Source organism: Lactuca virosa, chromosome 9 (genome assembly GCF_052849685.1).
Source record: "Lactuca virosa cultivar CGN04683 chromosome 9, Lactuca_virosa_CGN04683_v6, whole genome shotgun sequence".
In the NCBI taxonomy this organism is placed as follows: Eukaryota; Viridiplantae; Streptophyta; class Magnoliopsida; order Asterales; family Asteraceae; genus Lactuca; species Lactuca virosa.
In genome coordinates this window covers 50036809-50047650 of record NC_136434.1, presented here as the reverse complement: position 1 = coordinate 50047650, position 10842 = coordinate 50036809, and the positions used below count along the sequence as shown (strand labels likewise).

At 31.5% G+C, this 10842-nt stretch overlaps 1 protein-coding gene across 1 annotated transcript; it reads left to right on the top strand.

Annotated features, from left to right (window-relative positions):
• Window positions 1-1822: 1822 nt before the first annotated feature.
• Window positions 1823-5046, top strand: LOC145138355 (CDPK-related kinase 4-like). Its single transcript, XM_079072452.1, has 11 exons — window positions 1823-2558; window positions 2698-2828; window positions 2944-2985; window positions 3074-3182; window positions 3294-3372; window positions 3472-3768; window positions 3873-3982; window positions 4063-4167; window positions 4257-4319; window positions 4421-4588; window positions 4679-5046. The coding sequence occupies exons 1-11, from the start codon at window positions 2016-2018 to the stop codon at window positions 4817-4819; spliced, it is 1788 nt and encodes a 595-aa protein (XP_078928578.1). The 5' UTR covers window positions 1823-2015; the 3' UTR covers window positions 4820-5046.
• Window positions 5047-10842: the final 5796 nt, after the last annotated feature.

The following is a 10842-nucleotide window of genomic DNA, read 5'->3' as shown; positions in this document are numbered from 1 at the left end:
TAAATATGCTATTATAATTTGTAACTCGTTCATACGAACTCCGTTTTTGACGCTTTATACATCCACGCGTAGGTGCAGACGTACTCTACAACTTTCATTTAGACTCCGTCGGCTAATTTTGACTTTATTTTTAAAGTTATATTTTTAACAGGCCGGGAGAGGAAAAGTCTGTTAAAAATTCATAACTTCTTCATCCGACATCCGTTTTCGTCTGTCTTTTTACTGTCGCGCTACTATTAATGAGATATTCAATTCTCATTTAGGTTGTGTTGGCCAAAAATCGATCGATCTAAAATTCGAATTTCGGGCTGTGCACTGCTATGCCAAATCTTAGAAAAAAATCATAACTTTCTCATACGAAGTCAGATTTTGAAGTTCTTTTTATGCACACTTTTGGTTTAACGTATATTACAACTTTCATTTAGATATCTAAGGCTAAAAATTAGTTTATCAAAAATTCACTTTTTACGTTACGCGGTGTCGTGCCGGTTTCGCCGTAAAACTTCGACAAATAATAACTTCTTCGTTATAACTCGGATTTCGGCGTTATTTAAACAACTTAGATATTTGACAAAACAAACATTAAATTAATCATCATTTCTTTATTTCCAGATCAGTTCTAACTCCCTTCAACCAAATATCCTTGGAGTTGATAATTTTTAGGTTTGTTGCAAAAAACTAACATCACTAATCGTATAACCAATTTAATGAATATATGATCATGTTCGTCTTTGATGATCAGGTTAAATATGTGTTGTAATTTCTCACAAGGCTCGTCGTATATCCTTAATGATAATACTCGACAAACAAATCCATGTATGCCACGATACACTAATTCCATTATGAATACCCATTTTTCAAATGCTTTGTATTTTTCCCTTAGTTTATCAAAATTTCAAATTTCATTTTATATTAATCACGTTCCTTTAAAGTTTTATAGTCAACCATATACGAATTAAGAAAAAGAACAAAGTTCTCTTAAAAAAAACAAAGTAAAAGACATTATACAAACAAAGGGGACTAGCCGATTGATGATGCAAAATGATGCATAGTTGTGTGGTTCATGACTCCATATAAGAAAAAAAAATACAACAATTAGTACTAATTAACATAAAAAATACAACAATTAGTACTCACTAACATAAAAAATACAACAATTTATACTCACTAACATAAAAAATACAACAATTTATACTCACTAACAAATGTAGAGAATGTACTTCATATCATAAAATGTCAAAAAAAAATACAATAGACATTATTGGTTGTTATGTAAATCGACTATTCTAACCCACTAAAATAATTTTATTGTATTGTAATCATGAATATTTGTTCAATAAAACATAATTCATAACAATGTAAATTACAAATTAAAACATCCCCTCACATGAGATACTTAAAAATAGTTTAATAAATCCAATTATAATGTTAAAAAGTTCAATTGCAGTCAGAATAAGATCTTGAAAGTTTAAATGTTTGAGTTGTCAAATAAGATGGGAGGTTTGCAACAATTCATCATAACAACAATTCACGCGACATAAGTAAAGTAAATAACTTTATAAAACAATTTTTTCTAAAACTCCGAACTTACTATACATCTTCCTAGTTGATACTGTTTAAAATAATAATAATAATAATAATAATAATAATAATAATAATAATAATAAGTTGATGTCACAAACGGTTTTTTCCAACATAACCATATAAGACAATAACAAAAATACGACGGGTCGGATCGGGTCGGATAGATCAACATTGAATTCGTCTTTTGTGGGTAGAGGCTTGTTTTAATGTTAAGCAGCTTCAAAAATTAAATGTCTTCGCTGTCGACGATAAAACTCACATTAAAATGGCATCTAGATTGGAATGTTTCTGTATCTCCATTGAAATCATCTACATAAAAAATGCTATAAATGTATGCATACGTGATGTTCTATGTTCGCCGTTAAATGATCCTGAAATTGTTGTAAAAGTTCAAAAGAATCTTTCGCCGGACGGAGTCATTGTTGCCAGTAATGGGGCATTGCTGCAGCAAAGGCACCGTCGCAGCCTCAGCCCTGAAAGACGATGTTAACCATGGATCAACCGCCGCTGGCAGAAACCACATTCAACACAAACCGCCGTCTCTAAGCAGCTCGGTTGGTAAAGTGAGCAACGGTGCTTCCAGTAGCGACACTCCACTTCACTCTTACACCGGGAGTCCAGGGCAGATCCCGTACCCGGAGGGAGTTGGGGCGACTCCATCACCGGCGGGGACACCAAGGAGAACGTTCAAATGGCCTTTCCCACCTCCGTCCCCGGCAAAACCGATCATGTCGGCGATACGGAAACGGCGGGAGACTAAAAAAGAAAAGCCGGCTGCCATACAAGAAGACGACAGGAAGGAGAGAGAGCCACCGCTGGATAAACATTTCGGGTTTCCGAGAAACTTCCGGGCCAAATATGAGTTGGGAAAGGAAATAGGAAGAGGGCATTTCGGCCATACTTGTCGAGCGAAGTGTAAAAAAGGAGCTCTAAAAGACCAGTTTGTTGCAGTCAAAATCATTTCCAAATCTAAGGTACTTTGATGAATTCTTGGCTTTACGCACTTTAATTTTGTATCAAATTCAATATATTGCTGCACTTTATTGAATGTTCTTGATGAATTCACTCCCTTGTTCACTAAATTGTTGCTAAATAATTGGCTACATTGTACAGATGACAACGGCTATATCGATTGAAGATGTACGTAGGGAGGTAACGTTATTAAAAGGCTTATCAGGGCATCAACACATGGTCCAGTTCTATGATGCATTTGAAGATGATCATAACGTATACATAGTCATGGAGTAAGTCAAATTAACATGTACACCTCTTTTTTCATGGCCTTAATTATACATGAACATATTCTACAATAATTCCCACAGCTTGATTCCGATCTATAACAATACTTTCGTCAAACAGATTGTGCCAAGGGGGAGAGCTTCTAGATCGAATATTATCCAGGTTAAGTACTTGAATCTATTAATTCTTGTTGCTATTCCTACAACTAATCTGCATATGGATTCTAATTTTTACACTTTTCTTTTTGCAGGGGTGGAAGATATACAGAACATGATGCTAAATCAATCGTCATGCAAATACTAAATGCAGCTTCATTTATTCATCTACAAGGAGTTGTCCACCGTGATTTAAAGCCAGAGGTATCCGTTGTATATACATACGATTATCATTATTATTTTTTAATTTAATCTCATTCGGAACAATCCAATGTTGTTTTTAGCTTCATATTAACACGATAATGCTTTGGGTAGAACTTTCTTTTTAGTACAAAAGACGAAGATTCTCCAATGAAGGTTATAGATTTTGGTTTATCCGACTTTGTTAGACCAGGTAAGTTACTTTTTTTTTTTTTTTTTTTTTAATAATAAAAGACGATTATAAGTTAAAACCTAAAAACAAGTGTGTAATTTGGTTTCTATTTATCTACAGATCAACGTCTGACTGATATTGTTGGAAGTGCATACTATGTTGCACCTGAAGTGCTCCATAGATCATATAATGTTGAAGCTGACATGTGGAGTATTGGTGTTATAACATACATATTATTATGTGGAAGTCGACCCTTTTATGGTAGAACTGAATCGGGTATATTTCGTTCAGTGGTAAGGGCAGATCTTAATCTTAATGGATCACCTTGGCCTTCTGTATCCCTAGAAGCCAAAGATTTTGTCAAAAGATTACTTAACAAAGACCATAGAAAACGAATGACTGCTTCCCAAGCTTTGAGTAAGATGTATATATATTTTGATAAATTTTATATAAGTTTCGTTAAAAATCGATCATCTGAAACATTAATAACATGTGTTGAATTGTTCATATGTCATTTGCAGCTCATCCATGGTTGAAAGAAGAAAAGCATGGAGTGCCATTGGACATTATGGTGTATAAATTGGTCAAGTTGTATGTTCGAGCTACACCTTTAAGGCGTGCTGCATTAAAGGTATATAATTGAAAATCGAATTTAAATTTGGACAAATTGCATAGTGTTTTTTTGTTTAATTCTTGATGATATGTTTGTAGGCTCTCTCAAAAGCTTTAAGTAAGGATGAGCTGAGATACTTAAGTGCTCAGTTTGATCTATTGGAACCAAAAGATGGGTGTGTTTCCTTGGACAATTTCAAAACGGTTTGTTTTTTATGAACCCAAAACTCTAAAATGAGTCCAAATCGATTCTATTTCCACAAATGTAAACAAATTTGGCTCTAAATGTGTAGGCTCTTGTGAAACATTCAACTCCTGCCATGAAAGAATCACGGGTCTTTGATATCTTAGATAAGGTAAAACCGTAAAACAACATTTGGGCTTATTACAACAAAGAGTTTGACTTTCTTGCATTTGACCCATGATAACAACATATGGATTCTATATATGATTGTAGATGAAGCCCTTATCTTACACTCAAATGACATTTGAAGAGTTTTCTGCTGCTGCAATAAGCCCATATCAACTTGAGGCTCTTGAAGAATGGGAAACGATTGCAAAATTGGCTTTTCAGTACTTTGAAGTTGAAGGAAACCGTGTTATTTCTATAGATGCATTAGCACAGGTGCTTATTTTTAAGTTTAAACCTCTTTGTTTATACTACTCTCTTGATTGTTGGTTTCTTGAGTATGGTATTGTGAGAAATTTGATGCAGGAAATGAATGTGGGGGAATCTGGTTACTTGATACTGAAGGATTGGATTAGAAGTAGTGATGGAAAGCTTAGTTTTCTTGGGTACACAAAGTTTTTGCATGGTTTGTCGATTCATAGTTCCAATATGAGGCGACAACAATAACACATACAATGGATTCATAAATAAATAGAAAATGTATTCTACAACTGGCCAATGATTAAGTTGGCTGCTCATTAGTTCATTCAGGGGTAGTTTTGTCTTTACTTGATTTCGCTTTTACAAGTTATACATGGAAAATCGTTCTATATTTAGGTTGTTTAAGAATAAAAGTTTGTATAATTTTGATTTAGTGTTAGTTTTAGCTATTGTTAATGATACTTGTTTGGTCATTTTCGAATTTCAAATGTTTAATTTGAATTAATGGGAGGTTCTTGGTTTTCAATATTCATTCTGTTTTTCAATTATGATTTTGTTCAAAGTTTATTTACATGTTTATATGTAAAACAATATATATTGTTTAATAATTTATAGCGACGGATAGTACGCAATATAAATATTCAAATGTTTTATAATGTTTATTTTCTAAATGGTCTCATTGGTTATATTTTATAAATTAAGCTACTACATCTTAACATTCAGGATTTTGTTTGAAGTTATAAAACGTAAATAATTAAAAGAACAAAACTTCATAGAAGTAAAAAAAACCTATGCTAAATAATATGTAAAAATCAATACATGCTCAGTGTTGTAAATTTAGTAAAAAAGTTGACGAAAAGAAAGCAAAAACTAATAAAAAACAATATATTATATTGTTAACTATTTTTTCATAAATCAATATAGTTATAAATTATGTATCATCTTTGGGCAAAAGAAAATAAGTGAATTAATTTGAAAGAAAGAAAAGATATTTTGAAATATTTCATGTAATAAGTCTAAAAATATTAAAGAATCAATTGCAAAATAAAATTTGTATGTCTGGAACGAGGAAGATGATCATAATTTACTTATGTCCATATATGCAAATGTGATGGAATTTATTAAATTACAAGAATATGGCAAAGTTATCACAATTGTGATATTACCATAAAAGTTTTTCAATTTTAACTAAATTAGCATGAGTCTTATGATAAATCATATATAAAAAATAGTTTAGTGATTAAATAAATACATGAAAATGTATCATTCTTTCAAGTCATTAACTCATTAAAATACACCCATGGTTTAAGTCATTATATTTATATGAGTATGATTTTTAAGACGACTTTAATAGGATGCTTCAATGTTTACACAATTTTATAAAGAGCTACTTTATATATAATTAAATATTTAAAAAATAGATGTGACAACTTATTTAACAAGGTTATCATAGCAAAAAATGATTTTAGAAAATGATTGATCCCACGTTACCAAGAAAAGAAAGTGCGAATAAGTTTGTTTTGTATAAAATAAAAAATAAATAAGAGAAGATAAATAACAAGATTATGATAGTTTCTTAGAAAAACTAAATGAACGTTAATTATGTGATTGAAGTTCTTAATAATGCTGACCATTAAGGTAGGGTTAAAGGTGTTTGCACAATCATTGTTTGGTGATCTCGGTGTAGTGGTATAAGATTTGAAATTCCTGATCATGGTAATGTAGAGAGAGAGAGAGAGATTAACATTGGTTAGGAAAAGAGAGACGTTAGGGAGCATTTGAAAAATATGTTGTTTTTTTTAAAAAAAAAAGGTGGTAATCAATGATTGATGGGTAGAAAAAGAGTTTTGAGAAAGTGAGATAGAGGAGTAAGATTGATGAATAGGAAAATCAAGGAGGGGAAATGGATGATGACAATAGGGTTTAAGAAAACATCAAGATCATGAGAAAATGTGGGGATAAATATGAATTGATCGATTATAATAATAGTTGGTGTTTACGATGATGGTGGTTTTGTAGGACTTTTTGTGAGTCCATCGATAATGAGGGTTTGTGAGGTAAATGATGATGATGATGAGAGTCTGTGCGTGTATGTATGTAGTAGTAGAGAGAGTGAGTACAAATTTTGTAAAAAATTTAGTAAAAAGAAAGGTGGTCTAATTTTTATAGAAAAAAAGGGTTGGTTGATTTTTAGAGAAAGAATAGACTTATAAAGAAATAAAGAGGGAATAATGATTTTAGAAAGATAGATAGATGAGTACTAATACCAATGGTGTTCTTTATATGATTGAATGAAATGAACAATATAATGGAATACCTAAGGTAATAGAATGAATCATAACATTTCACTGTAATATTTGTTTGGCTCGAAAGAAATGAATGAGTCACTAAAATATGTTTTTTACTAATAAATAGAAAAATAGGTAAAATAAAGATAAAAAAAAAGGAATGTTCTGTTATAAAATAAACAAATTTTAGTTAAATAAAAATTAATCATTGAATAAATTGCATACAAACATGTAAAATACATATTATATGTTTTGCAAATAGTTAAAGAAGAATTATATGCTATTTAAAAAATTACGAATAAAAAAACTAGATACCATGAAATCGTAAATATAATTATAAAAAAAATACATATATTTATTTTTTGAAAGTAATTTATAAATATAGTATGTATGATTCCATAACCGAAAATAATGAAAAAAACATCCCTCACACAAAACACAATCACACGACAATTAAAGATACAAAGAAAATAAAGAACACAAGAATTTAACGTGATTCACTTGATCAGAGAAATAGAAGTACATCCACAAACTAACTAGAAAGAGATTTTATCAATAATAGTCGTCACCACACACACGATACCACACACGATTTCTTCCTTATGGTTACATTCACACAAATGGACTGTATTTATATAGAAAAGTTGACATAAAATCTATTATGGTTAGGCCTAAGAAACATCGCCAAATCAACATGTCTAATGATCAAGCACAACAACCCTTCTCCATCAGGCAGTTACAGTATGTCGAACACCATAGTGCCCCACAATTTCCCCTGAATAGCGTCAAGGGGAAGATAAGACTTTACAACTCAAAAAGTATATTTACAATTGAATTTCCACCTTTTTTATTAGTGATAACATCAATACATATCATATATATACAAATATAAAACCTACTAAAGGGGTGTTTGGTACAAGGAAAAAAAGCAAGAGTAAATGAATCAATTCATTCTCTCTTGTTTGTTTAATAAAAAAAATAGGGAATTAAGAAATAAACCAATTCCTTTTCCATTAAAACAATTCCCTATTAAAAATAGAGAAAATGAGAGAAAACACAAACACGTCTAGGTCGAGAATTTAGAAAAAAAAAGCAGAGAAATCAAATCTCACCCTATTCGATCATCCTTATGTACATGTGATCAGATTTTTTCAGCGATTTCAGCCTAGCATATTGGATTTCATGCATTCGGCCCACATTCTTCTTTTTGTTTGCCCTACTATTTGCCCTTCTGCGTATTGGATTTCACAAAGCTTAACGACTGGTTGCTCCTTCTAGTCGATTTTGTCACCATAGTCTTCCAATTCAAGGTATTCCTTCACGATTCTTGTTAATCTTACTATGAAATCTGTTTTTAATTCCAGTTCAAGAATTCATTTTCTGAATTCTGTATGAATAGCTTCATTGTACATGTTTGAATCTTGCTATGTTGAAATCTATTCTTGGTGTTTGAATCTTTTAGTTTAGTGTTGATTGATGATCGATGGTCATTTGTTACTGAGTTGTATGTACAAAAGAAAACTAAAAAAATTACAATTTTAGATTTTTAGTTTTTTACTCTAACTTTGAACCATCAAAAAATGCTCATACGAGTTCGGAATGAGACGTTTTTTTTTTCTCCAGATTGTACTACTCTATGCTGTCTACGTTTTAGGATAAAAAATAGCTTATTTGGTTAAGTTTTGGTTGAGTTGTACAACCATAAAAAGGGGCTGTTAGGAATGCTATCTAATATTTCAACATTTTTTAGTTTTTTTCTTAACTTTGAACCATCATAATATTTTCATACGAGCTTGGAATGAGGCATTTTTTTAGATTGTACTACTCTGTGTTGTCTACGTTTTAGGATCAATAAATAACTTATTTGGTTAAGTTTTGGTTGAGTTATTCAGCTCTAAACAGGGGCTGTTAGGAATGTTGTATAATATTTCAGTATTTTTTAGATGTTTTGTCCAACTCTTCCTTGTTTGTATATATGTAGATGACACGATCACCTTTGCAAAAACAGATTCAATGGGGGAAAATGGGACGGGGAGTGCATCCCCCGCCCCCGTCCCCGAAATTTCCCCGTTCCACCGTCCCCGAAATGTCCAACCTTCCTACCCCCGCCCCCGCCCCCGAATCCCCTTTATTAGCCCCCGCCCCCGCCCCCGATTGATTTTGGACTGCCTTTTTTTGGGCTAAAAAAATATTGTTTGGGTTAAAAGAAATTGTTGTTTGGGCTAAAAAAAACTATTTGTTAGGTAACAAATAATTATTTATAGAATAAATTTACATGTTAAAAATAAAAAAGTTATGGCATCTTAAAAACATTATACTAACAACTTAAGAATATGTTTTTTGTTGAATTTTGGAAGCTCAAAATCATGTTATTGTTTATTATATTTATATAATTAATATATGTATGTGTATATATATATATATATATATATATATATATATATATATATAAAATTTATTAACGGGGTCCCCATGGGGGTTTCGGGACGGGATTGCCCACCTCCGCCTTCGCCTCCAAAATTAAAACGGGGGTTAACCTTGCCCCCGCCCCCGTCCCTGCCCCCAATTTTTTTTAATAAATACCCTCAAACGGGACGGGCCCCCCACGGGAACGGGATCCCACGAGACTTTTTGACATCCCTAAGCATTTTATGCAATATATGTCATGATTCGTTGGTGGATGTTTTCACGATAAACCATTTCCCCATTTCGATAACTTGTGTAAAATCTTCGGTAATGATAGAGCTACCGGTAATGGAGCTACTAATTTTGGAGAAGAAGATGTGATTGAAGAAACTCAAAGAAACTCACCTGTTGATGTGGAAGGGTTTGAATATATCGTTGAAGAGACACAACAAACCGCTAGTATCAACAGTAAACGACCTAATCATGATGACGCCGAATGCTCTTATAAGGAAGCAACGAAAGAAATGAAATAGATTTTCAAGGAGGTTGGTGAGAAAATTACAGAAACAATATACAATATAGGAATACAAGAAAATAATGAAGCCTGCGATATTATAGATAAAGTTGTCGAAGATATAACACCGCGTGCCAAATATCAATGTCAGATAACGAATTAAGGTTATTGGCATATTAGCAAAGACCAATTCAACGACCGATCTTTTTTTAAGATGACGGAAGAAGAAAAGTTTTGTTACATTCAAGTTATTGCGGATGGCTCTATATCATGATTATGATATTTTAAATTATGTTTTTTTTTAGTTTTTAAGATTATTGAAGTTGACTTTTTGAACATCTATATTAGACATAGTTTTGTTTTTTTAGTTGTTAGGAATATTGAATTTGACTTTTTGCACGTCCTATGTTGGACATATATAGTTTTTGAATATTATGATTTTTATATTTGTTTAAGTTTGGATCTATTTGTAACTAATTCGTTTATATTAGAAATATGTTTTCCAATACGAAATGTATATATAAAATAATAATAATTGACAAGAAAATAAATTATTTGGTAACAAGTAATGTTAAAATGAAAATTTTAAAAGATAAAAGATGCATATTTTGAATAATTAAGATGTACATCATAATGAACTTTTATAAAAAATTGTTTGAAAATGAATGAACAAGGTAAAAAAAATTGATTTCCATTTCATTGCTTAATACAACCAAACAAGATAAATGATTATCTGAAACATTTCTCTAGTGGATTCTCCGTTCTACCAAACAGGAGAGTCAATTCTCTTTCTCCAGCTTAATTCTCTTTCTCTGCATTTCCATTCTCTGCTGCAATTCCATTTCTCTATACCAAATGCACCCTAAATTTATAATACATGTGATAATGATATAAGGTAACTATATGATAATAATATACTGTGACAATCTAGTACTTTCAGAGAACATGGATCTACATAAAATTAATATTCAACATAAAATAACAATCAGAAATGTGTTTGATCATGCAATTGTGATATTTAACAATTTTAACACCTCAAACCGTCCATTAGGGTGGACGGA

What these genes read in the sequence shown, in the direction of transcription:
- LOC145138355 (XM_079072452.1), top strand. Translation starts at nt 2,016, where the DNA reads ATGGGGCATTGCTGCAGCAAAGGCACCGTCGCAGCCTCAGCCCTGAAA. An exon ending in TAAGGCGTGCTGCATTAAAG is followed by an intron (nt 3,983 to 4,062) that starts GTATATAATTGA and finishes ATATGTTTGTAG; the next exon opens with GCTCTCTCAAAAGCTTTAAG. An exon ending in CCTTGGACAATTTCAAAACG is followed by an intron (nt 4,168 to 4,256) that starts GTTTGTTTTTTA and finishes CTAAATGTGTAG; the next exon opens with GCTCTTGTGAAACATTCAAC.